The 26,001-nt window shown below is 39.5% G+C and overlaps 1 protein-coding gene across 2 annotated transcripts in view; it reads left to right on the forward strand.

Moving 5' to 3' along the window:
- The first annotated feature begins 15,951 nt into the window (after nt 1-15,951).
- Nucleotides 15,952-26,001, forward strand: part of TFB1M (transcription factor B1, mitochondrial) — a 60,042-nt gene continuing 49,992 nt past the window's right edge. For both annotated transcript variants that reach the window (XM_060167265.1, XM_060167264.1), the window contains exons 1-2: nt 15,952-16,144; nt 18,831-18,982. In XM_060167265.1, the coding sequence (XP_060023248.1) occupies nt 16,012-16,144; nt 18,831-18,982 (285 nt within the window). In that variant the 5' untranslated portion in view covers nt 15,952-16,011. The remainder of the gene's footprint in view (nt 16,145-18,830; nt 18,983-26,001) is intronic.

Genomic DNA, 26,001 nt, shown 5'->3' on the forward strand with positions numbered 1-26,001 from the left:
ATAATACCACGACCTCACGTTGCCACAGCAGGTTTTCTTTAAATCATTTTGAAACACCTTCATAAATATAATCTCATTTGGTTATTCTTAACAACATTGTAAGAAGGAAAGGGTTGTCAATATTGTCCCCATTTTTCAGATGAGAAATAGAGGGTTACCATACAAGATTTCATCCAAATCAGGACATTGATTGAGGCCCTATTAATAATGACACCAGAACAACAAACATAAACTGGGACGATCCCAGGCAAACTGGAACATACAGTCACCCTAGAAATATGGTGGCTCAAAGCCATGTCCTTTTCTCAGAGCTTATTTGCTCCTGTAGTAGCTGACATGCCTCCCCTGTGAGGCAAGATGCTACCTGTAGCTGACAGGTGAGGGGTACAGAGTCAGCCTAGAAGGGCAGGTTTGGACCGGGAGTCTAACACAGACGAATTAGGCCAATGGTCCAAATCAGGTCACCAGCACTTAATGAACTTGTGGCTAATGTCCGATTCAAATGTCAGATCAGTCCCCAGATCAAACACAGTGCCCAGACTCTGAGTCAGGCAATGGAAGAGTCTTCATGTCAGGGCTTTGTTCCCCAGTATTTCCAGTGAGTAACTACTCTGTGTTTGGGCTATGGAGATTGGTCAGGAGAGATAAGAAATGATGGAGAAAAAGACAGCAAAAGTCAAGAAGGTAAGTCTGAGACAATAGAGGTAAAATTCAAAAGCAGTCCCCAATCCCAACACAGGGGAACAGAGCTTAACATTTAGGGACATGGACCGGGCGTGTAAGCCGGAGCTTATCGGGAAGCAGCAGCTCCTGGGGCATTCACCAGGGCTAGGGACCTGAGGACCAAATATCAGATTTAGAGCACTAATACTAAACCCAGGAATGAGGCTTCTAATTTCTGCTAGGCTGGCAGTTAGGGGAAATCTTCAGAAAAAAGAAAGGAAGAACAGAGAGTCTCATAGGAGCCCCAGTTCTGACCAGTTCATCATCTGATCATCTTGGTTATCGACAGCAAGTGGCGAACGGGATGCTGCTGGACCCAGGCATTCTCATAGTCAGAGACCTGTTGACCAACTGACATCTGGGAAGAGGCAGATGCCCTTGAATGAGTGAACAGAGACCTGCATGGGTTAAGCAGGATTCTGAGTCCCAGTAGTTCCTGAGGGCCCTTGGTTAGATGGTACCTAATGGGCTTCTTGGCTCTAAAATTGGTTTTAAATGGTGAACCTTAACCTTCTTTTTCACAAAGGTTAAATTATATGCTGTTTAAAAAGGTGTGGCCATATGTAATAGATCTTAGAAAGATGATCTGTCCAAAATAATTAACATGGAAAGACTTTTTGCTTTAAGAGTAAGCCCCCTGGGCTACTCAGAAGCTTCAGTTATCCAGACTGAAGCATTCAAACATGTCTGAGAGCCTGAATTCCAGTGCAACCACGTACTGTTTTGCTTAAAAAGATTAGGAGCCCTCCAAAATTAGCATATATCTAAACACTTCTTAGTCTCCATTTGAACTTCCCACTACTGAGTTGTGACGCTTGGGGTAGCTTCCTGAAATGCTCTGGGTCTCCTATTTTCATCTGGAAATGAGGGGATTAGACTCCTGAGATCAGGGCTCAACACACTATAACCCACCAGCTAAATCCAGTCTGATATCTGTTTTTGTTAATAAAGTTTTATTGGAACAGAGACACCCTCAGCCATTGACATATTGTCCTTGGCTGCTTTAAATCTACAATGGCGGAGTTGAATAGTTAAAACGCACACTGTATGGCTCACAAAGCCTAAAATATTTATTACATGACAGAATATTTACTACTTTGCAGGAAAATGTTTGCCCTTACCTGACCTAATTATTCTTGATTTTATAAATATAGACAGACAGATATACAAGTATGGAAATCCATATATATATAATTTTTAAAATGTTCCTATTATTGGTGATTTCACTTCCTCAGAGGTTAGGCTTCTCATTTATTCCCCATCTCTCTCTGCTTCTCTCTAGCATTTTCTTACTTATCACAGCAATCACCTCTCACCTTGCTAGAAAGATTCTTCCTATCGCTTCATTTTGTGTCTGCTGTTCTCTCCCTCTCTCTCTCTCCCCTTCTCATTAAAGACAGGGATAACCCCATATAACTAACAATTAACCCCATATAACTAACAATGCTTAAAATTATTTTAAAAAGACAAAGTGGGGGCTTCCCTGGTGGCGCAGTGGTTGAGAATCCGCCTGCCGATGCAGGGGACGCGGGTTCGTGCCGCGGTCCGGGAAGATCCCACATGCCGCGGAGCGGCTGGGCCCGTGAACCATGGCCGCTGAGCCTGCGCATCCGGAGCCTGTGCTCCGCAACTGGAGAGGCCACAACAGTGAGAGGCCCTCGTACCGCAAAAAAAAAAAAGAAAGAAAGAAAGACAAAGCCCTTTGAAAATACTGTGACATGGTCATTAAAACAAAGTAACTTTCTAAAAATAAAGCAAACAATACCAAAGTGGAGGAACTCTCTCCCTTCAACTAGCTCTCTTTCCTTTCAACGTCTTGCAGAAGGTCCCGAATGCACGCCCACCCGCCGCGGCGTGTGGAAATGTCATGCTTGGTTTCGGCCACTTGTTTCTCTGCTTTCACCTCATTCTTAACACCTTCAACTTTAAATTTCAGCTTTCCGTTTTCACGTTTATCTGCTGCACTGCTTCCCAAACCAGTGTGCCTGACCTTTCCCACATCACTTCCTGCTGGTTATTTTTCATGTTTTCATAGTCTCCTGATCATAATGGAAGTATTTTGGCTAAATCTTCTCTATCTGAAAATGTCTCCTATACCTTTGACTCCTTTTTTCTCCTAAATCATTTTAAATCACATCACAAAGTTCTATTTTTACCTTTTCTTTAAATATAGTTACCTCTGAGCATTAAAGGACTCCCACTTCTTTCCCTTGACTATCCCTGTATAGCATACCCACTTGGGCTACTAGTTATTTATACTTTAGCAGTCAGCACTGGGGCTCCTTTCCCAGTCTGCTGCCATTAGGAGAACTAAAGCAGAACATTGAAACAAACCACAATGTGAATTTTTCTCTGTAGTGAATCTGAGAATGAGCAATCAACTTCCACTGATAACAAAGCACCATACATCCCATAATTATAGTCATGCCTGCTGTAATGCGGTGCTGGTGAGGGGAGGAGATGGAGTCAGCTGAGAAAGTCTTTGTGCAGTTTAGTTGAGCATCACTCTTTAAACTGCATTATCCACACCGACGATGTATATTCAGTACTAATCAAAAAGGGAGCTAAGATTTGGGCAAGAGCATTTTAATCCTGCAGCACCTCAAATCCTATGTAGGTTAAATAACTAAAGATAAAAAACTAACCTTGACCACTCAGTGTATGATAGTTCCCATGAATGCTAAGTACTTTCTAGAATTATCTCTTGTAATCCTGCCCCAAACCACTGCCTATGTGCTTTAGGTTGTACACTGCACAAAAGTAGCAAATCTAAGGAGACTGTCACATCATAGCCATCTTATGATTCTGTAATTTTTTTGTATTTTTATCATAACTTTGTTAACTTCAGAGATGAGTGAGCTATATATTTATTAAGGCAGTTTTGTGGCAGATGACTATAAAATGTCTTTTTTCAATAGGATTGGAATATTATCACTGTCTGATTGGACTTACGAAAGAAGAATATGTTTGATTATTAAAATATCTTGATGATCTAACAAAATTCAAAGTAACCTATGTTTCTAAATAAGAAATTGCTTTTCTCACTGAATTACTGCTTAGTATCTTAACATTTTATAAAAATCTCTATCAGTGTCAATACACTGCAGTTCACATACTCTGCCATGCGTTTTTTGTGCCAAGTGGGATTGTAGAGTTCCTATTTTAAACATATAGGCACTTTCATTATGATACAAATAACTAGGTAGTAACTAATATTAATTTAGCATTAATAATATACAAAGTGAGTATTAAATTGATATAAATTAGAGATTACTATGTAATGATCTGCTAATTACATTAGAGCACTTGTTTATTTGTTGCTATGGAAATTTCATAATTAACTGCTATTAAACTTTTGGGATTGTTACATATCTTGTATTTTTAAATTTAATTTTTTAATTATTGTGATTAAAAATTCAAATCATGTATTATATTGTTGAATAATTTGATTTCTATTATTTATTCAGAATTATTTTATGTTTGTATCATTGTAATTAATGAGAAATATATACTATACTAACTTCAAAAAGATGTTTTACTTGAGAGTGGGAACCTTTCTCTAATTTAGGCCAAGATGTCCTGTGAGCTAGCAGCAGCCCTGATTCCTCCACCAACCCTATGATGGAGAAGATATTATTATTTTTCTCTCCTTACACATGAGGAAAGAGGCTTAGAAATGTTAAATAATTTGCTCAGTGTCAGAGATAGCAAGTTATGAGCACAAGAATAAGCTAAAATAGGGAGTGACCATGTCTGTTTTGCTCACCACTTGGATCTCTATGCTTAGCACAAAGCATAGGTCATTAAATTCCTTTCAAATGGCTGAAAGAACCATGTGGCTTTGAGCAAATTACTTAAGCTTTCTTAGTCTCTCTTTCCTCAACTGTTAACAAAAAAAAAGGGTAATAACAATACCTGCCTCAAAGGTCATGGTGAGGCTTACCTAACAGCAGCATTGTAGAGAACTAAGCACTCAATACACAGTAGCTATTCGTGCCATTATATCCTGCAATGGCTACAGGCTACAAGAATTAGTCTCTATTTTCAAATTGGTTGGAGTCCTATTAAGAAAAAGAAGACATTCACACAAATAATTAAAACGCTGCAGAATTTGAGTTTATCAGATTAGCCAATAGAAGGCCAAGCCTAAGGCAAAAAGTGTGAAATAACCAACATTCACGACACCTTATCTACATTCTCTCTCCCCTGGGGTCCCTCAGGAGCCCTACTGCTTGAATAGCTGGCAACGTGGAGTTGGTTGCCTACTACTACTGAGGAGAATCACCTGAGTGTTGCCCTTCCTCCCTCCACAAGGGGGACTCTACTCCCTCCTCCAGTGTCCTCCAGGATGGGGATGTGTGTGTGTGTCCCTGCAGGACATTTGGTCCTGTGCAAGATGTCTGTAAGACATTTGGTCCATAAGACATTTAGTCCATACCAAAGGTCCTTGAAATTTTTTCCTATCCAAAACATCCTTGAACATGTTCGGTCCATGCCCAAAGGTTTTAGACAGGATCAAATTTCAAGGACCTTTTGTCTCCATGGCCATTTGAGGCAGAACCAAATGTCTGCTAACTGTGTGTGCAGGAAGGTAGGGACCGTTTGAAGAGTCAGATGTTCATTTCCATTCTTCCTGCCCATCTCAACTACATTAAGTACCCAATTAAGGTTCATAAATGAATGAAAGAAAGGGGAATGAAACTACATACAAAACAGCAGAGATGTAGAAAAGACAAGTACGCAAGAGGAACCATGGGGAGGCAGTCCACAAGTCCAGAACATAAATCTGTTCAGAGGGTTTTCAGAAGATAGATCAAAGGAAGTGAAACCTGCACCAGGGGCAGCTCTGGTCTGTTTAGCCTTCAGCCACTTCATAACTTACTTGCAGCCCCTACCCTTGGATCTGCTTTGACAGGAGATCTTTAAATGTTGGGGGGAAATCACTTAACTGCTATCTGATTCTTCGTCTGTAAAATAGAGCTAATGACACTGACCTTCCTCCTAGAGCTATTGTGTGGGATAATTAATTAATAATTGCAGACTCCTTTGAGAGTATAAAGTGCGACATAAATGCTAAGCATTATTTCCATACAGTCTCTGCTGGCTCTTCGAAAGTGCATTCTGGTCCCGTGCCTTTGATCTGCTGTTATCACCTGAAACAGAGCAAACAAAGCCTTTGTATCATTAAGCAAATGCATAATGAATGCTATTCATTGTTAAAGGTTACTTAGCGCTCTAACTTTCTTTTTCTTTTGAATAGGGACATCCTCCTGTGAGAGGATTATGTAAGCTAATAGCTAATGTATCAAAGGAAAGGGGAGAAAAGAAGCAGCCATGGCAACCAGAGCCACAAGGCCCACGCTTCGGCCTTCAGAGGAAACCTGTGTCCACCTCAGAGGGAGGATAAGAAAGAAAACCAGAGGGGAAGATGAGCAGAGGAGTCAGTGGTGGCAAAGGGCAGGCCAGGGCCTGTGTCTCCTCCCACCGTCTCTCAGCTTATCGCGTTGAATACGAGATGCCATGTGCAATATTTGGGAGGGTGAAGGATTCATGCAAGAGTCAAGTTTCTCCATCGTTGCCCTTTTCCACAAGCCCCTCCATCTTCACTGGTGCTTTACTGGGGAGATTGTTTTTCTTTTGAATATAACCTTTTCTAGAGATAGAGGTGGGCAGTGCTGCAATCAGAAAGCCTTTATCCACCCCTGCGTTCCTACTGATGCTCGTTTATCTCCACAGAAACGGACCTCGACTCGAAGCCCTGCAGACACCAGTGCAGTTCATTTACTCCAGAAGCAATCGTCCCAAGGTTTTAAAGGTAAGTTAGGTGGCCTGATAGAGACACACTCTCCTATAAAATGGGGAAAAGCTCAAAACTTGTAGATTGGTTCCTTTTATTTAATATTAAAATATTGGCACAAAATTACAATTCCCTTATGTGTTTCCTTTAGATTCAGACCGAAGAAATATCGCGTTCATTGATTTGGTTTAGATTTTGTGGTTTAGACTTTTATGCTGCAACGCAGTTTTAAGGTATTCGGTTATTTTACAAGTTAAATCTTGAAATGTTAGAGTTAATTTTTAAACCATGTTTTTCAAAAACTATATAAATGTACAGTGTACTCCTCTCCCTCTATTCCTTTAAATAATACCCAAAACACAACTCTCACGTCCCCCTCTATGTTTTACTGCCTTGACTATAGAGATTTTATGTCTCTTATTTGGCATTGCTGTTTATTGTCATTCCTCCATAATTCTGGGAGGTTTTGCCGACCTGATTTTATTTCAGTATCCTTTGGAAAATCTATCTTCACTATGCTTAGTTAACTCAAACTTCAGCACTATTGGAAAAAGCTAGAAAATCTTTCTTACTGTAGAACAAGATCACCACCAAGTGGCCAGGCTGGGCTTCCCTCTGTGCATCCTTCCAGATTTCCCCACACACACGCACATTTTTATTTCATTGGATTATATAGAACAGAAATGTCCCTAAAGATAGCTAACCCAGCCCCTTCATTCTTCAGATGAGAAAATTGAAGGTCAGAAAGGTGAATTTCTTTGATCAAGCCCACGATGCCTCATGACATGCTACACTCTTCATTTTTTCAACAACAGTGCCTCACACCTGGGATTGAACTTCAGGGTCAACCAATCCAACCCTCTATCCTACAGATGGGGAAACTGAGGCACAGAGTAGGGAAATGGCTTCTCAAGGATCACAGAGCTGCTCAAATTTGGACAAGAACCCAGCTTTATTAACTTAGCCTGGCATTCATTCTCCTACAAGACCAGCCCCATGTAAAAATGTTTTCTTTTGATGCCTTGATTTATCATAACTCTAGTCTTAATAGGTGACAACAGTATCTGAGAATGAAGTGGTCAATTTTTCCCTTCTTCAAAACAAGTCCACATCAGAGGAGCCCTTTGAAAGGCAAACTTCATTCTCATGAACGAACTGTTCCTTGTGGACAGGTATAAAAATATTTCACCACTTTTGTTTATATGATATTTAGGAGGGGATAAATTTCAGTGAAGGGAATTAGAAATTCCAAGTGTATTCTTTTTTTTTTTTTCCAGTACGCGGGCCTCTCACTGTTGTGGCCTCTCCCGTTGCGGAGCACAGGCTCCGGACGCGCAGGCTCAGCGGCCACGGCCCACGGGCCCAGCCGCTCCGCGGCATGTGGGATCCTCCCGGACCGGGGCACGAACCCGTGTCCCCTGCATCGGCAGGCGGACTCTCAACCACTGCGCCACCAGGGAAGCCCTCCAAGTGTATTCTTTTGGCTTAAGGAAAATAAATACTTATCTCTAGCTCAGAACGTCTTGATTCTACGGTTTGATTGCAGGCATTAGAGAACTTTCTTTGGCAAGTTGGGATGAGTCCTCATTGTCTTTGGACTCCCTTCCCTCTAACTTCAAAGTCGTTGTAATAAAATAAGAAAGGTCCACAACACTGAAGATTCCTTATCACTCTGAAAAACTCTGAGTTCCTAAGTTCTCAGGGGGAATAGGGTTTGCACAGGGCAGCAGGTGCTGTGAGTTCCTGCCCCACCCCGTGTCCCTGTATCCTCCTAAGTTTACCTGCAGCTGTGATTCCAGGCGGACTGACAGCTTCCCGCCTCCACTGCTGTCCTCCATTTTGAGGGTTTGGGGCAGCTTCCCCAGCTTCTAGTGGGAAAACTATGAGCTAGGCTTCACAAAGTTTTTCAACGTGTCCTCAGCGAGATTGAGGCTTAGTTGTCCTAGAGCCCTAGCATTAAACTACTCTTTAACCACATTTAATTAACTTTTCTCCCTTTCCCATCACAGGTTTCCCATTTCCTCCTCTGTCCTTCCTGGAATTACCTCCCATATAAACTGCCTGCATCCACATCTTTGCCTCAGGATCTGATTTTGAGGTGCTACAAGCTACGATGTTCATACTGTAAAGAAGCCCTGGTTCTGCCTTGGTGGCAGGACTGGTCCTCCAATAACAGTGTCTCCCAGAGGTCCTTCAGCCTGGCCCTTGTTCCTGCACATGGCAGATGAGCCGTGAAGCTCGGGGAAGTTGAAGCGACAGGTCTCGACTTGAAAAACTTCTTGCAAGGCCCTGGGAGGGTCCCTGGAAATATACTCACATGGTTGTGCGTTTTTGTAACATTTGCAAACGTAAGGCATTTTAACCACAGTTAAGACCATTGTCTCTGTCCAGGTGATATTCTGGTGGCCAAGACCACTTTGGGAGTCTGGCGAAAGTGGAAGGTGAGTTAGGAATACATATTTTAATTGAACTTTGGAAAGATGTTTTAGAACATTTCAGTAAAACAAATGCAAAATTATAGACTCCTGATTTGTGTGAATATGGAGTATGCTTTCTGTTATCTTTAAATTTGTGTATTTAAAGAGCTGAAAGAAAATTTAGATTAAAAAATAGTGAGTAAGAAACAAAAGCAATAGAGTGATAAATAGAGCAATAACGTCAATAGAAATTATTCTTATATCAAGAAGTGAATTGCAACCAAAAAATTCATATCAAATGCAGTAATTTATTAAGAGGAATAAATAAATTGAGTAGAAGTAAGGAATAGGTTTATGGACTATTTGATAACCCAATTAATAAAGAGAAGTGAATCATATGAATACATTGGAAAAAATTAAATATCTTGATTATTTGACACCAAATACGGACATCAGTGACTCTAATACAAACTCATAATGCGTCATTACAATGAGGATGCCTATGACAAATTTGTTAACGAGTGTCATCAATTCAAAGTATTTAAAATTAGACACAGCACAAAAAAACTTGAAATGCCCTATATACAGATCATATACGCAAAAAGCTTAAAAGAGATTTTCCAAATTTGACAACAATCCTATTTACATGACATTGCCAATAATGAGTTTGAAGCTGCAATAAATGTCTCTAAACTATCAAAAATAAAAACCAAGTTTTAATCAATCAGAGTGGAGGAAACACTAAATTATCTTTCTATTCTCTCTATGGAAGATATTCTCAAAACCTCCTCATATGAAAAAACCACCAAAGAATTTGCTTCCAAAAATGTCAGGGAAAAATTAGGAAAGCAATTTGAAAGGAGTTAATTCGTAAAAACATTACATTACTTTTCAGATGTTGTGATGTTTGTGCTATTTGTCATGCTTGTAATTTCTTTCATTATTCCAAATAAATAATGACTCTCATATCTAATTTTATATTCATCATTTTTTATTCTTTTTCTTAAAGAAAGCCTCCCAAGTTGTATAAGCTTCCATGTCTTCCCAAGGCTCCTTCTAACAGTGAACATGATATACGAGACCTTAATCCTGCAACAGAAAAGAAGCAAAATGCTCTGTCTTCCACTTAATATACAAGAATGGAAATGTATCATGAGACGTCCCAAAATCAATTCGTTTAAGAGAGTGAGAAAACAGTATATGATCTTTCTGTTATGACATGAATCATTATATTTTACAATAAATTAAGTTGGGACTATATACATTTATTCAAGAAAAGAATTACCCACCTACTGTATGTGATAGTGACCTACGCTGCTGGCATTTCCAAAACTTAGAAAGAAAGAAAAATGTCACATGAGTTAGTCATCACAGGGGAATGAAGGAAAACTGACAGAGACCTTGGAAGAGTAGACCCTGATACACTTCTTAGGCTTAGGGGACAATAAGAAAATAAGACAGTGTGTTACAAACTGCAGGTCAGAATCCATCATTGAGCAGTAGAAACTAATATATTGTAACAATCATTTTTTTAGAAAAAAAAGATAAATGATTAAAAAAGAATAGACTAGGAAATAGATTGGATCACACATAGGTAAAATGTTCTATGAAACGTCTGCGTGTGACAGTATGTGTGTACAGGGTTACAATGTAAAAGGCATTTTTTTACTGTGGGTCACAGTCTAAAAAGTTTGAAAAGTATATAAAAGGGATATGGAGTGGCTGCAGATTTCAGCATAAGAGAATAAGAATGACAGAAACGGTTACCAGAGTTCAGGTTGATTATTTGTGGCAGATTATGTGTAAATTCACTGGAATTTGGGAGGCATTTTTAATAGAAATAATAGTTTAAGTCATGATTGGATTCCTGAGTGAAACCACAAAAGCTTATTAACTCAAAATATAATATATAAATTATAGTATGATATGGTGCAATGTGATAAAATATGATATGGTTAATATAATGACACTGTGTAATATAATGAACACAATACAATATAAATTAATGATTACATTTATTACAGCCCTAAGCCAGCACTCTCATTTCCCTCCCCACTGTCTCTCCCATGTGCAAGTCTCATGAGCAAACTGTTTTTTATATAGTCTACAATTACAGGATTTCAGTCACAATACTATGTGTATACATTTCAAAACATGATTTAACATTTTGTACTGATAATTTAATACTTTGTTTTGCACTGCCACTTGATTTGGTTTAATATAACTGTTACCTAAACCTCTCTGCCTAATTAGAACCACTCACCCTTCCTTGCCCTCACAAAAGAACAACAGAAGTATTGAATAGGCTAAATTAAAGGCCCTTGGGGTTACATCCACGATTGGTCAGTTTAGGAGAGGGGAAGTATAGTATGACAGAGGAATATGGTAAATTCAACGGCAGTCTGAAGGCACTGGGCTCCAGGTGGGCCACAAGGGAAAGGACAGGGTTCCAACAGAGCTGCTCTGGCCCTCCTCCTCTGCCCAAGCCCCTCCATCCTTCTTCCTTCTGTTTTCACCAATCCCTTCTCAGCTGGAGGAATAGGCAGCCCGCTGCTGTGAATTACAACTCACTAACTTGTACCGACAAGAATGAGGATCCCAGGCCAGGTATGTGCCCGCCGGCACTGCCATGCTCCTATGGCCTCGGCCTACACTCTTTGGTCTTTGGGGCTTGAGCTAGAGATGGGCAAGGAGAGGGAACCTAGAACAGAGAAAGAAGGAACAGATGTGGCCTGACTGAGGGTCTAGTCCACCCCGTAGTCCCTTTGCTGGGCAGGGACAGGGAGTTGTCACCAAGATGCCCAGGGAGACCCATTTACTGGCTGTTCACAGGGTCTCCTCATTCACAGAGCAGTTTGTTCCCACGTAAATTTTTTAATGCATGGAAAAGCCTTAAATGCAAATGTATTCATATTCACAGTTTTATTTATTCTTAACCTTTTTTTCTCCCAATTAAATGTTGAGGCTTAAACTAATAAACAATTGATATAATACAAGCTAATTATTTTTGCAATGCCTTTAGCATATGTTGACTTCTTCTTCATTCACAAAAAGATCTGCTTTATTCCGTAGGAAAAATCCCTACCCCCAGCTCTGAGTCATCCTGAGTGGTAAGGGTTGCCTGCTCTCACCACCTCATTAGGATACTTGACAACAGTTCACAGATCTTTGGGGATAATCAGCGGGCTTTCAAATACTGCCTGTAACAGTGATAAACACTATATTTTTTAAAAATAGTGTAACTCTTACATGGTTCCCTCAGGCAATTAGCCTGTGTTGCTTGCCATCATTGCCCTGCTTCCATCTGCAAAGAATAAGCATTTGGTCTGTCTGCTCAGAATTACCATGTATTCCCTTCTTCCCTCTAGGTAGGTCACTAGATTCCTTTGTGAACAGTGGGCATCAAACAGTCAATGTTTAATGACTGTTAAATGACAAACAGTCATTAAAAAAAAAAACTAAATAGTGCAACATGTATCTCAACATTTCTCTAGAGCATGGAGTCATATTACATGGAATTATAAAATACTATCAGAAAAGGGCACTCTACATACCATAATAGTCATTTTAAAAAATTCAGTTTGGCAATTCCTGGCCACATTTAATTTTCTCTGAAAATTCCCACATGGCAGAAACATACTGCTTTTTGTGGCTTTCAAGTCTCTTTCAGGGAACTGTAAAATGACAACCTTTTAGAATTAGCACTTTTTCTGTGAATAGACACTAAGTTACTTATACCAAACAAAGTCACCGATGCATTTTCATTAAAATAATACTAAAATGATAAGTAATTTTCCCATATAACCATTCTGGGATTTATGAGGATTAGAATTCTGTACTATGGTTTAGTAGAAATCACTTGCAGTTCTTCATCTGCACTGATAGGTGGGGCTAGGAATTTCTGTATTAATTATAATATCTTAGAATATTAAAATTTGTGATGAAGCAGATACTTCAAAGCTTCAAAACTCATGAAACTGCATACGTCTCTTTTAAGGGATAAAACTGTTTGCAATAATATGTGAAATACACTACTAAAACACCCCCTGCTGATTTCATAGGCTTTGCAGGGAGTTATGCAAAATTTTCTGAAAACTAAAAGACTGAGGATGAGATATTTATGATGATAAAAATTAGATCTCAAGAACTATTAGAAACTTGGAAGATTCTCGTAAGGTGGAATTTTAAAATTCAGTTCAGCAACTATTTAATACACACCAACTATTTAATAAAAGAGCCTAGCCGAGTCAGAAGATTGTAGTTTGAGCTGTGCCCTTGCTGGCAGCATAGCAGGGCACACTGAATATCTTTATAAACCTCCCCCACGGAATTGAAATGAGAATTAACTGAAGTAACTGTTTTGGGAATAAAAGGTCATCACCTCTCAAATATTGATTATTAAGACAGCATGGCATAAGACAATAATTCTCATATTTAGATGTGGAAACGAATTCTTCGGAATCCACCAATTCTCCATGTAAATTTGTTTTTGCCGTTTAAATTTTTGTTTTGTTTTTATGCTAATGTTAATCTTTTAAAAAGTTCACGTGGGCACATTCTGGATCATCTGAATACCCTCCTTCTAACTGCCATGCAACATGTGTACTCATGATAGCATTAGTGCCAAGTAATTGGACATCATTCGTTTCGAAGCTAATGAAAACAGACACAAGCTGACTTAACATGTAGCTTTCATATTCCTCCAAGATAAAGGCAAGCGACAATGGCAAAACTTCTGAACGAAGATTTGGTGGTAGTTTGGATCCAGAAAACTGATGAGAAAATTCCATCATTACATGGTACACTATAGCATTTGGCAAAGCTGAACTTAAAAAAACAGAATCCTGCCAGTCTGCATCAAGAGCAGTGATTTAACATCATGCATCATCTGTACCGCTTTTGTAGCTTTAAATATGTATTCACTGTAATTGTGTTTTAGTTAGTCATATGAAAACTATAAACTTAAGTTTATATTCATATTCAGATTCTATATATTTAAAATAAGATTATTTTAAAATTAACATACATTAATTAAATAATTAACTTTAAAATAATTTAATACTTGAGGGGTGTGGACAAGATCAGAACTCAGAAAAGAAAGAACTCAGGTTAAGTCTTCTAAGTCAAATGACCTCATCTCCCTCTATTTCTTCACAGAAATAAGGATAATAATCTCATCCACATAGGACTGTTGTGAGGAATAAATGAAACTGAATATAACTGTGAATGAATACCTTCCCAGCCCTTACTGTGGAAAGTAAGGGCTCTGAATCAAGGGTCTAGACTTTCAGCCTACATTTCTATGCCACCTTGGGCAAATCACCTCACCTTTATGGGAGTCACTTCCCAATTTTCTAAAGCTAGGAGGTAGATCAGATCAGATTATCTTACAGTTCCTTTTAATATAGCTATAACAGCAGGTGGCTGGGTTTTCCGTTGGGATTTCAATGGACTCCTCATTTCCAAATCATACCCACAGTTACTTGGCTTTCCATTAGATTTATTTTAAATTTACTATTCTGAGAAATATAAAATTTTATCATTCACTTGTGACCAATGAGCAATTCACAAAAAAACAGGGTTAGAAAAGCTAAATTCTCCCATCTATCAGAGAGATTTTTAATATCTTTCTTGGCTTTGTTGTTTTCCATCCTAGGCAAGTCATATGACCTCTCCACTGCACTGCTTAAAAAGCAGGCTCTGGACACAGAATTGTGAATTTAAATCCTGACTCTACCACTTTTTATCTGGGCAGCCTAGGGCAAATTGCTGAACCTCTCTAAGACTTAATCTTTTGTAACAATTAAGGAGATGATGGTCCTAAAGCACTCGGCTGTGAAGCCTGATACTTTGGAAAAGCTCAGTGAATGTTAGCTATTATCAGTATTATCATGTTTAATTTTCCTTCCCTTTCATCCTTCGTTTTCCAGTTGCTACAAAGAGAGGCTTGCAGGATGAAGGGGCAATAAGAAAAGTCTGGGGAGCTATGCAAGAGGCGACAAACAATACTCAATTCGTAGGCAGATTAGCAGAAAGAGCAGCCACCACACGCGTCAGGAAACTTAGATTGGATCTGGGTGCTACAGTTTTCTAGCTTTGTGAGTTTCATTAGGCTATCTCACCTCTCTAAAGTTTTTGTTTCCTCCGCTCTAAACGGAGGCTAGTAATATTTACCCTATTTATTTCACAACACTGTTAGTGAAAGGTTCAAAAACAAGTATTTTATATATACACGAAAACACTTCCTAAAGCCTAAAGTACTAAACAAAGCGGTTTTTCTAATTGATGACATTTTGAAGGGACAGGAGTTGGGTTCTACTCTGGCTTTCTCACGAACAAGCTGTGCTGACGTTGTTTAACTCCTCTGGGCCGCATTCACCTGCCAGATAATTATAGCAGTAACTGCCATCTTTGACTGCGGCTTTACCACACAGCATGCACTGCTCTACGTTCTGGATCTACACGCCAGGTGACCTCTCTCAGCGCCACAATTTTAAAGCTGATATTATGTTCACTTAACAGATTAAAAGAAAAATAGTAACAATAAGGCCAAGAGAAGTTAGAAACCTGCTACCCCGCACCTGCAGTGCTGAGGTTCTAAAAACACCTAACCATAAGAGACTTATTAGCAATCAACAGTCTTGCCTCTAATCACCCGCGACCCCCCGCCCCGAGAGGCTGTAGGTACGCCCATCCACCTGGAGAACTTCATCCACCAATCCCTGGATCCGACCCTCCCCGTTCCTGCCCAGGCCCCGCCTCGCCCCGCCCCCGCCCCGGGCCGCTCCGGCCACCGCCCAACCACTAGAGGCCCGGCGCCGTAGACGCCTCCCCCGCCCTCACGTGCGGAAACCAGCGTGTACCCAGACCTCACCGCGCTTAACCGGACGGGGAGCATGCGCCATGTGTGCGCCTGGACTTCCTGTTCGCGTCCCATCGCTTCCGGCGGGGTACGTCTGACCAATAAGGCAGGCTCGGAGGCGGGCCATAGTTCTACCCGGCTCTTCGCCCACCTTCACTTAAGGAACCACGGGGAAGGACCTGCGTGAGAGCTGTGCGGCGGGGTCGGGGCTCATGGCCGCGTCCAGGACGCTCGGCACTTTCCGTCTCCCGCCGTTACCCACGATTCGAGAAATCATTAAGTTGTTTAGACTGCAAGCCGTGAAGCAGCTATCCCAGAATTTTCTCTTGGACTTGAGGCTGACAGGTGGATGGCTTATCGGTGCTCCCCGGATGTCTTCCCCCCGCGTCCCTGGGGCGTGGGTCGGGGGCGGGTCGCGCGGACCCTGCGGGCGGGTGACGGGGGTGAGGCACAGGCGTGTAATGGACTTAAGTCAGGCCCTTCTGCCGCTTTGAACTGAAAGAACTCCGGAGTCCCGCCGCCCAGGGGAGGTGGAACGCGTTGTTTGCTCAGGGGTGTTTGCCGTGGGCTCTTGAAGGCAGGTTGTGCGGACGCCGAGCAAACACTAGGCGTAGAAGGGTTCGCGTTTCCTGAAAGGCGATTTTGGAATTCGAGTCTCGGTGTGTTAACAATACGAAATACACTGCACGTGTTGACTAGGTTGGCTTTTTATGCAGTTAAATTAGAGCAGAGATTTTATCAGTAACAGTGTCGGAAGAGTGTCAGTTTCATGGGATTCGTTAAACTTTTACCTGTTGAGTCTAATCCTCGAGGATTTAAATTAAACCAGCCCCTATGTGCTAGAGCTGAAGATGGGATATGGGAGTGAGCAAGGCGAAGCCTGTCCCCAAGGAGCTTACATTTTAGTCAGTTTACATTCCCACTCCTGAAGTAACATTTAAGGTACAATAAAATTCACCTGTTTGAAGCGCACAGTGTGATACATTTTGACAAACGTGTATATTCGTTTAACCTCTACCACCGTTTCTGAGTGTGGGTCGTTCTAAAAGCTGAGACTTCAATAATACGATGTATATCAAATGTGTCCACTAGTTCACGGTTGGAGTACTTAACGTTTCTGAGGTTTTGATATTTCATTCTGTTTGGCCCCTCTTCAGAAACTGAAAGGATCAGTAGATCACACCCCGAAAGTTCATCTTCTGTTAAATGTACAGTCCACAAAGCATGGATAGGATGTTTTATCTTTTGGACATAGAATAGCAGTGTGGACAGGCCAGTAGCAGTATAACTGGGTAAAAATAGCTTAACGTGGTTTCAGTTTTCTCGTCTTAATTCGAGGAGAGCTCTACTACGAGCTTTAAAAGGTTACCCACCTCTCAGATTCTTTGCTTCTGGTAGTAAACCAGGACCAACCTTTTCTACTCGTCATTAGCCACATTCTAGGTATAGAGCACCGTTTTCAGGACTGAAAATACAGGTCTTTAAATTTCCAAAAGAATCCTTCATGTACATTTTTTCATGTGAGTCTTTATTCACCTTTAGGAATGAATTCTGGAATCTAGGTTCTATTATTCCCTCTTCTATAGGAACCAAAGTGAAGGGAAATTAAGGTACTTGTGTGAGGTGAGAAGCTCAGGTGTGAGCAGAGCAAGATGGAAACCCAAGTGTAGTGAATTGACAGTGCCTCTTTGATAGTCATTTGTATTTGAATGTTTCTGAAAAGTTGAAGGTGGAACGACTGTCCTACCTACTGTGATAGCTCTCCATTAAAAAAGAATGAGAATATTAAATTCACGATACCTGTGCTTAATGCAGACTCTGTTCCCTCCGAGAGGCGTTGGTCTTTAGTGGAGGAAGGATTGGCTTTAGGATTTACACCTGAGCTGGAGTCCCTTCTCTTGCATTTGCTTTCTAGGTGACCTCACCCAAATAAAATAATAAACAAGGAAACCAGGAAGTGTAGAGAAGTTAAACTGGGATAGTAGTTCTTAGTTAATGTGCTGTAAGGATTTGCTGTGAGAAAGCATGTAAAGCACCTGTAATAAATAGGTGGTCAGTGGGTGCAAGTTTTCTCCTGGCACCCATTAAAGAGAAAACTATTTTTGGATGGTTGAGAGCCTGTTTTTGCCTCTAAGCCTACAAGGGTTGGTTATCAATAATAGAAGCAAAAATGAGACTGTGCGGTATCAGTGAACAATGCAATGGAGTGCTGGTATGTTTTCAGTGGCTAAATTTCCACTATCCCAGGAAGCCCAATTGCTTGGATTTTAATATCTCAGTCAATAAAACCAGTCTGTTGTTTGTTTTCCCAGAAGTGATGGTTGATGGCAGTGAATCCTCAGTAATCTGCTTTTCCATGATTTCTTAAGGCCTGCTTACTTAGATCGATTAATTAAAAAATGAATTTTCTCATATCAACTTGCACGTTTGCAAAGCTTAAAAAACCTCCACTGCTAAATGTCACTTTTTCCTGAAAATAACCGAGAACCCAAGTTTCTGCAAGTCCTCTCAGCTAGGAACTTGCTGCCATTGCCATACTGACCACCAGCTAGATGCCTGCTAGTAAAAGTAGAGACTGCCAGCACTTTCCGCTTCTGGAGTTTTAACTTGCAGCACTGGAAATTCTGAGTGTGAAACTCATCTTGCTTATTCAGATATTCAGCGTTCAACAACTGTAGAGAAGTGGTGCGTGCTTTTCCAGGCAGTTCTTCTTAGGAATTGATGGGTTTGGCAGAGGAATGGGTAGAAAAGACCATGTCGGCTAAATTTACGTTAAGGAAATTTGTTATGGTAATCTTATTTTTATTAAGGGTTTGGTACAATTCACCAGTTATATGGTAGAATATTGAATGGCCACTATATGTTGGTTTAGGTTGAGCGTTAAATAATGGGATAAATATTCTATATATTATATATAAAAGATTAGTTGATTGAGTAATTGCTGATAAGAATTTGTGTAGATTATTTTTCTTTTTAAATTCCATATGTTGAAATTTGCCAAGCTAATCGACTGAAACTTTCTTTTCTCTAGATAAAATTGTAAGGAAAGCTGGCAGTCTGACAAATGCTTATGTTTATGAAGTGGGCCCTGGGCCTGGGGGAATCACAAGATCCATTCTCAATGCCGGTGTTGCTGAACTTCTGGTGGTTGAAAAGGATGGTCGATTTATTCCTGGATTACAGGTGAGATACTTGGTGTCTTTTTTAGGAGGCAAAAACTCAACATAAATCTTCAAACAACGCTTCTTAAACCCCAGGGTATCCAAGGATTCTGTAGTTTGCTCCTCAAAGTGCAGCTCTCCAGGCTTCGTTCCAGAGATTGATTCCATAGTCTGCAGTGCTATAGGAATCTGCATTTCTAGCCAGCATGCCCACATGAACTGTTGGCCACAGCTTGAATAAACCTGCTTTATGCATTGATACTAAACAAACTAATTGCCTTGTGTGACCTTTTTTTAATCTACGAATAGCTGTGCATGTCATGGCCCATTCTTTCAAAAATAAGTAAAACTAAGTAATGCCAATACTGACTTCTGAGAACCTCATTTAAATTCAGAAAATCATGTCTACAAGCAAAAGCTGAAGACATATGCCTCATTGAGAGAGACTAATTGTTAAGCTTAGGCATTTGTGTAAGGATTTTTTTTTTTTTTTTTGCGGTACGCGGGCCTCTCACCGTTGTGGCCTCTCCCATTGTGGAGCACAGGCTCCGGATGCGCAGGCTCAGCGGCCATGGCTCGCCTGCCCAGCCGCTCCACGGCATGTGCGATCTTCCCGGACCGGGGCACGAACCCGTGTCCCCTGCATCGGCAGGCGGACTCTCAACCACTGCACCACCAGGGAAGCCCTGTGTAAGGATTTTTTAAGTGAAGAAATTAAGTTGTACCATTGTACATGTAGAGTTACGATGAGGTTTAAATGAAATGATACATGCATCTAAAACAGTAGGTGATGTCATATGGGAAATATTTGAAGGAATTGGGTGTGTTTCAACAGGAGAAGAGAAGCTTTGAGTGAGGGGATTGACAGCTGCCTATGAGAGGTTGTGGTGGGGGAGGATCAGCTTGTTTTTGTTTTCTCTAGAAGGGAACTAAAACAGGTAACTGAGGAAGGCAGATGTGAACTTAAAATGAGGAGGGACTTATATTTTTGAAACAGTGGCAAACAGTGAAACAGATTATATCAGGGATCTTGTAAAGGGAATTCTTCATGGGGAGCACTTAATGCATTTAAAAGAGTCTTTGTTTGATTCCTCTGCAATTCTGAAACTTTAAAAGAGCCCTTAGCCTTTAGTTCATATGAGTAGCAATTTATTAGGCGAGTCCAGCAGAATAATAAAATTATCTACATTGTTACTTTCGTACAAGAGGACATACTGGTTTAAAATTAGGACGTTCTGATACTTTTGTATGTATTGATGGATAAATGTTTAATTTCCACCGGAACAGTTAGAAAAGATTTGTTTGAAAATCTAGGGCTTTGTGTTCATGCCTCTGAATTTTTTTAAAAACCTAGTGATTTTTTTCTCATTATTTTGCTATTTCTAGTTTTTATGCTTTAAACAATTATGTATTTAGTTTCATCTAATTTTGCCAGCCTTTATTGATAGAGTTGGTTTCAGATTTATAACTTTATTTGAGGAAAGAGCAGTGTATCAGTGGGAGGTGGAAGTGATGATATTGTTATTTTTGGTGAGAGCATAAGGTGATAAAAAGCAACTGAATAACACTATGTAATTCCCTTTATTTATCGAACCCTTTCGTGGGCATAGAGAAGAAGACTCATGTGACCTTTTTCCCCTTAAAGGGACATCTTAACCCTAAATCTCACCCTCTCTTATGTGTAATTCTTTCTCCTTAGGCAGGGAGGTGAATCACATTTCTCATCGCCAGCTTAATTTATATATTCTCCTCTCTGATCTCAACTAAATATCTTTGAAGACAGACTAAAACACGACTGTACTCTTCTCCCCTGCCCACCCCCACCACTTACGCAAGTCCCTGCATTCCTAACCTCTGCCTTGTCTTGTTTGTCTCATGAGATTTATTTTCGTCTGACACACTATGTTCTTCTTTGTTGTCAGTCTCACCCCGTGGAATGTAAGCGCCATGAGGGTAGAGATTTTTGTTTGGTTTGTTCCCTGACATGTAAGAGTGCCTGGCACATAGCAGGTGTTCAGTGGTGTCTCACGTGGGAGAGAAATAAATGTCTCTCTGTCTTTGTAGGGCTCTATCTAATTAGCTGATTAAATGTGTGTTTTAATGGTGAAAGTGAATAATTGTGTAGCATTGATTATCAAAAGCGTTTTGTGCTTTTTTTCCTAACCATGAAGGTTGATTTCAAGGTAAATTACTGTGCAAGAAATGTGTATTTGACTTCTTTTTTGTTTCTGTAGAAGAGGCAAAATTAATTTTTAGTGTCTTATGTGCAGGAAAGGAATTTACGTTAAAAAGAAATGTTGGGTACTAAAATATCAAATAGACTTCTTTTTCCTGTAAAGAATGTTTCAATATGTAAAACCACTTTCTTTTAGAGGTACTAAATTAATCATAAAACTCAGTGAAGGCAGAAGGAGAGTGATCTATTTTAAGGATTCCATTTTAGTGATATCTAAGCTAATAGAATTACTTTTTAAAGAAATTGTAATAATTTATAAGATGTCTGCTAGCTGAAAGTATGTCATTTGTAGCTTAATTCAATTCTTAAAATATTATCACGAGGCAGCCTAAGGGAAAGAACATAGTGATAACATAGGTTTCACCATCAGCATGTTGTAATGTAAGAAAACATGTCTAATACGTGGAAGCATTATAGTCTGAGTTTGTAGCAAAGAACAGACTGTTAGCATCAAATGGCTTGTGTTCACTTCAGGCTCTACCGTTTACTATTTATATGACTTTGGGCAGGTAACTATCTCTCTGTGCCTTGGTTTGCTCATAGGATTGCTATGGATTAAATGAATGCCTTATCTTAGTGGGCACTCAATACAATTTTTTTTTTTAAAGAAGATGTTGGGGGTATGAGTTTATTAATTTATTTTTGCTGTGTTGGGTCTTCGTTTCTGTGCGAGGGCTTTCTCTAGTTGTGGCAAGCGGGGGCCACTCTTCATCGCGGTGCGCGGGCCTCTCACTATCATGGCCTCTCTTGTTGCGGAGCACAGGCTCCAGACGCGCAGGCTCAGTAGTTGTGGCTCACGGGCCTACTTGCTCTGCGGCATGTGGCATCCTCCCACACCAAGGCTCGAACCCGTGTCCCCTGCATTAGCAGGCAGATTCTCAACCACTGCGCCACCAGGGAAGCCCTCAATACAATTTTTGATATAAGTAATCAATTAAATTATCATCCCCATGCCTTGGGCACTTTTGGTAATTAAGGATTGTTCATGAGACTGCTAATCTGGAAAGAGGTATAAGAGAAAAGTAATGTTATTCCTTTGGAGGACTAGAAAATCCCCAGTGCTGTGGAAACATTGGGACTACTCATCAAACTAGTATTGGACATGTGGAGTTTCTTCCTCTCTTACTGTGGTTGCATTTTCTTGTGATTGTGCATAAAACTTAGTTTTTATCATGTAAAGTTTATCAATGTTTTTTTTTTTTTTTTTTTTTTTTTTGCGGTACGCGGGCTTCTCACCGCTGTGGCCTCTCCCATTGTGGAGCACAGGCTCCGGACGCGCAGGCCCAGCGGCCATGGCTCACGGGCCCAGCCGCTCTGCGGCATGTGGGATCCTCCCGGATCGGGGCACGAACCCGTGTCCCCTGCATCGGCAGGCAGACTCTCAACCACTGCGCCACCAGGGAAGCCCCTCAATGTTTTTTTTAATTTGATGCTTTTTACACCTTAGTTTTAAAATAATTGGCCAAAACTAAGAATTTCTCCTACATTTTCTTTTGGATGTTTTATCTGGATGTGGAATCTTAAAACAACAACAACAACAAAACAAAAGTGAACTCATAGATACAGAGAACAGATTGGTGACTGCCAGAGGCTGAGGGTTGGGCTTGGGTGAACTGGGTGAAGTTAGTCGAAAGGTACAAACTTCCAGTTATAAGTCCTGGGGATGTAATGTGGAGCATGCTGACTACAGTTAATACTGTACTGTATATGTTAAAGTTGCTAAGAGAATGAATCTTAAAAGTGCTCATCAAAAAAAAAAAAAAAAGTGCTCATCACAAGAAGAAAAGTTTGTGTGTGGTGATAGTTTCACAGTGTACACATATATCTAATCATTATGTTGTGCCCCGGAAACTAACATAATGTTATATGTTAATTGTATCTCAGTTTTTTAAAAGTTGAATGCTAATTGAGTTGAAAGCTTATTTCCTGAATAATGTACAAATTCTTAGAATCATAAGCAACATAAGATCCAGAGGTTTTCAAAGTTCAGTTGACCCTAGAACAACACGGATTTGAACTGCAGTGGTCCACTTATACACAATTTTTTTTTCAGTAAATACATGCAGTACTACACGATCCGAGGTTAGTTGAATCTGAGGTTGAACAGGTACAGAGGGCTGATTATGGGACTTGAGTATCCGTGAATTTAGGTATTCTCAGCAGGTCCTAGAACCAATCCCCTGCAGATACCAAGGGATGATTGTAAATGGGAAGGAGAAAAATAAAATCCCTCTCCAATTTTCCAAGTGTTGATTAAGTAGAGACCTTAATTTGGTAGTTAGAGTGCCTCCTCGTTGGTTTGCTCCAGGTGAGCCAAATTATAACCTCTGCCAGAACTTGCTCTCCTCTTGTTCTAAACATTCCACGACAAAACAAAAATAACAGTGAAAGGCAGAAGTCTCGCTTTGATCTTCTTTTTGCGCAATGAGAGGAACATGAACCTTGAAAATCTACAAATCTACAGTTTGGAGTAAAATATTACAGTAAATCCCTATGAATCACTAGGTAATATTAGTTCCTTACAATGAGCAGAAAAATTATGAAGGTATCTCTAAAATATTTTCAGTAAGGAAACTTTAGACACTAATCTTAGCGAGATCATTCTAACTCTAAATTCTCAAAATGGAGTCAATATAATTTGCTTCCCCCTTACCCCATACAAGTGCATGAAATTTTAGCACTTAAATTTAATGCATGTTTCAGAGTCACAGTTACTTTGAGAAATTAAAAAAAAAAGCCAAAACCCAAACTAAGAATTTCTCCTGTCTTCTAGAAGTTTCATAGTTTTAACTTTTACATGTAGGCCTGTGACACATTTTGAGTTAACTTTTGTATATATTGTGATGTAAGGGTAAAGATTTTTTTTTTTGCACCATTTGTTGAGAATATTATCTTTTCCTCATCGAGTTGCCTTGTTACTGTTGTCAAAAATCAATTAGCTTTATGTGTGTTGGTCCATATCTGGACTTCCAATTCTGTTTTATTGATCTATAGGTCTGTCTTTTTCACCAATACCAATCTGTGTTGATTACCGTAGCTTTATAGAAAGACTTGAGAGCAGGTCATGTAAGTCTTCCAACCTTGTTCTTCTTTTTCAAAATTGTTTTTGCTATTCTAGATCCTTTGCATTTCCAAATAGTTTTAAAATCATATTAGCAATTTCCACTTTGAAAAAAAAAGCCTCATGTGATTGCGATTGGATTAAAACTGTAGATCACTTTAGGGACAACTGGCATCTTAATAGTATCGTCTTCTGATGCATGAACGTGACATATTGCCCCATTTATTAGGTTTTCTCTAATTTCTCTTGGCCATGTTTTATAGTTCTTAGTAGACAAGTCTTGCACACCTTTTGTCAGATTTACCCTTAACTATTTCATATTCTTTGATACTGTTGTACATGGTATTGGTTTTTAATTTTAACTCAAAGTTGTTTGTTGTTACTATGTAGAAATACCATTTTTTTTAGATATTGACTTTGTATTCCTACAACCTTGCTATACTCACTTATTAGTAGCTGTTTTCTAGATTTCCTTAGTATTGTCTGCATATATTAATATTTCATCTGCAAATAAAGACAGTTTCACCTCCTCCATTCCAATCTATTTGTCACTGTTTTTCTTCGTCTTGCACTAAGACCTACAGTACAGTGTTTAACAGAAGTGGTAGGAGTGAACATCCTTGTCTTTCTCGGGTCTTAGGGGAAAAGCATTCAGACTCTTAACCATTGAGTATGATGTTAGTTGTAGGTTTTTCCTGGATCTCCTTTTTCCGGCTGAAGAAGGTCCCTTCTGTTCCTAGTTTGCTGAGAAGTTTTTTGTTTGTTTTAAATAATGAATGGATATTGGATTTGCAAGAATACTTTTTCTGAGTTTTTGAGATAATCGTATGGTTTTCTTTTTTAATTAACATAGCAAATTATATTGATTTTTCTAATGGTAAATAAACCATCTGTAGAATCTGTAATGATGTCACCTCTCTCATTCCTGATGTTGGTAATTAGCATATCTCTCTTTACTGATCAGTCTGGCTACAGAGTAGTCAACTTTATTGATCTTAAACAAAAACAGCTCTGGAATCACTGATTTTTCTCTATTTTCTTATTTCATAGATTTCTGCTCTGAAATTTTTGTTCCTCTTGCTTTGGGTTTAATTTGTTCTTTCTATAGTTTAAGGTGGAAACAAGTCATTGATTTGAAGCCTTTCTTATTTTCTTATAGGTGTTAGTACAATAAATTTCCCTCTCAGTACACCTTTAGGAGAATCCCACAAATTTTGATATGTTGTTTTCATTTTCATTGCATTCAGAATACTTTCTAATTTCCTTTTTCTTTTTAATATTTTTTGAGATATTAAAGACTTTAGCTCAAATTGCCCTTATAGTTTCTTATTTGACTTGTGGATTATTTAGAAGTGTATCATTTAGTTTGCAAATTTGGGGGCTTTTCAGACCTCTTTCTATTATTCTAGTTTAATTCCATTGTAATCAGAGAACATACTTTGCATGAGTTGAATCATTTTTTATTAATTCAGACTTGTTCATGGCATGTGGAATATGATCTGTCTTGGTAAACGTTTCTTGAAAAGAATATGCATTCTGCTGTTGTTGGATGCAGCATAAATTTCAATTAGGTCAATTGGCATTACTCAAGTCTTCTATCTCCTTAGTGATTTTCTGTCTACTTGTTCAATCATTTATTGAGAGAAAGGTATTGAAATCTTGTACTCTAATTGCAGATTTGTCTGTCTCTCCTTGCAGCCCTATCAGTTTTTGTTTCACCTAGTTTTAAACACCGTTTTTAGGT

The sequence above is a fragment of the Lagenorhynchus albirostris genome, chromosome 12, assembly GCF_949774975.1.
Source record: "Lagenorhynchus albirostris chromosome 12, mLagAlb1.1, whole genome shotgun sequence".
Classification (NCBI taxonomy): domain Eukaryota; kingdom Metazoa; phylum Chordata; class Mammalia; order Artiodactyla; family Delphinidae; genus Lagenorhynchus; species Lagenorhynchus albirostris.